The sequence below is a fragment of the Anneissia japonica genome, unplaced genomic scaffold (assembly GCF_011630105.1).
Source record: "Anneissia japonica isolate Jap-2015-1 unplaced genomic scaffold, ASM1163010v1 scaffold50338_len1535_cov178, whole genome shotgun sequence".
NCBI lineage: Eukaryota > Metazoa > Echinodermata > Crinoidea > Comatulida > Comatulidae > Anneissia > Anneissia japonica.
The window spans coordinates 55-1,535 of NW_022708648.1; the positions used below are offsets into that span (position 1 = coordinate 55).

General features: G+C 35.6%; 1 protein-coding gene across 1 annotated transcript; it reads right to left on the reverse strand.

The window, feature by feature from the left end:
* Nucleotides 1–262: 262 nt before the first annotated feature.
* LOC117106544 (cytochrome b561-like) lies at nucleotides 263–961 on the reverse strand (the record flags this gene model as incomplete). Its single annotated transcript, XM_033247924.1, has 2 exons — nucleotides 747–961; nucleotides 263–420 (listed from the first exon to the last, which is right to left on the reverse strand). Coding segments are annotated over exons 1-2 (353 nt in total), but the record flags the coding sequence as incomplete, so codon positions are not given.
* Between the last annotated feature and the right edge of the window lie 520 nt (nucleotides 962–1,481).

Genomic DNA, 1,481 nt, shown 5'->3' on the forward strand with positions numbered 1-1,481 from the left:
TATATATATACTTTTACTGTTATATATATGTATATATATATATATATATATATATATATATATAATATTGAGTGTAGGTTGCAGTATGTCTCGATAAAATATAAAAAGGAAACGATTACACAGAGTAGAAACGTAAACGTAAATAACTATGTTATGTCTATAATGTTATGTCTATAATTGACCTCTGTGTCGAATGTTGTATCCGCTTATATAGAGTGTAAAATGCATTGTGTGGGTGTGTGAGGTATGTATATTTACTTACACGTCATATATTGATGCTTCTGACATACCCATGAGGGCGGTAGCAACCAACATGATGAACATAAATCGACCACTGGACACGTGAATTAATGCTACACGTGATCTAAGTGCGTCCGATCCGAATTTGGGAAACAACAGGAACGTGAAACCAATAATAAGCTGAAATATAACATCAGTTCAAAATGTATTAGTTTGAGCGTGTGTCCATACGTAATTGGGCTATTTCAGTAATGATGGACTTGATATCCAGGAGAATTAAAGAAACACATGGAACATAGGCCTACCTACAACGGGAAAAGTTTTATGTCCCTGGGATACGCTAATAATACGTTTTCTTGAATATATTTGTCTGTACTTGCTAATGTGCTTATAATTATACTAACTGCTTACTTCTCATCATTCGCAAGATGATAGCATAGGCCTGTAGTCACTTGCGTTTAGGTAATAATATGAATAGGCCTAGGCTTTTGAAATTGCCTCCTTACCTGTAATCCATAGAGCGAAAATGCAGTGATCCCCACCCAGCTATGCGGATGGTACATGTCGGCCCATCCCTGAGTTTTATGATACTTAAAAGTAGCAACTAGTGCTACAGTAGCTAACATGAAGGCAAATGCTTGGATGCCACCGTGGATCAGTTTGACTACAGGTCTTGGAAGCTGAATTCCAGTTGCCACCATCACTCTATAGGTAATTGCACCTGAAATATTATTATAGTAATCATCAATAGGCCTATTATTTCAAATTGTCATAGTCAATATTATAATCATTTTTTTTCTCGTTTTGTTGCTACTTTTACTGTTCAATGTTATTGACATTGTTATCATTAATCATTATTTAATTAGTGTTAAATTTGTTGATAGTGTGATTTACCAACTGCTACCTATAAGCTATTATTTACGTTTAAGAATTTGCTCCATTATGTGTGAGCCCTTAAGTTGTATGAATGAAAGAGAAACTAGTCGTCTTAGATCCGAAATAATACCGTACGGGCCTCTGTGGTCTAAACGGTATGACGCTCGCCGCGATAGCAAGAGATTGCGGGTTCGATTCCAACCAGAGACCTTTTTTCCATTGTGAAAGGATGTAGCACGTTGTTCCATAATAAATATAGTAAACAAAAATAGTCAACCTGAATTGTTTTTATTGTCATCGCCTTCGCCACTATTTTATTTGTTCACCATTCAACAGCAACGTATGTTGCCACTTACAGATTTGAA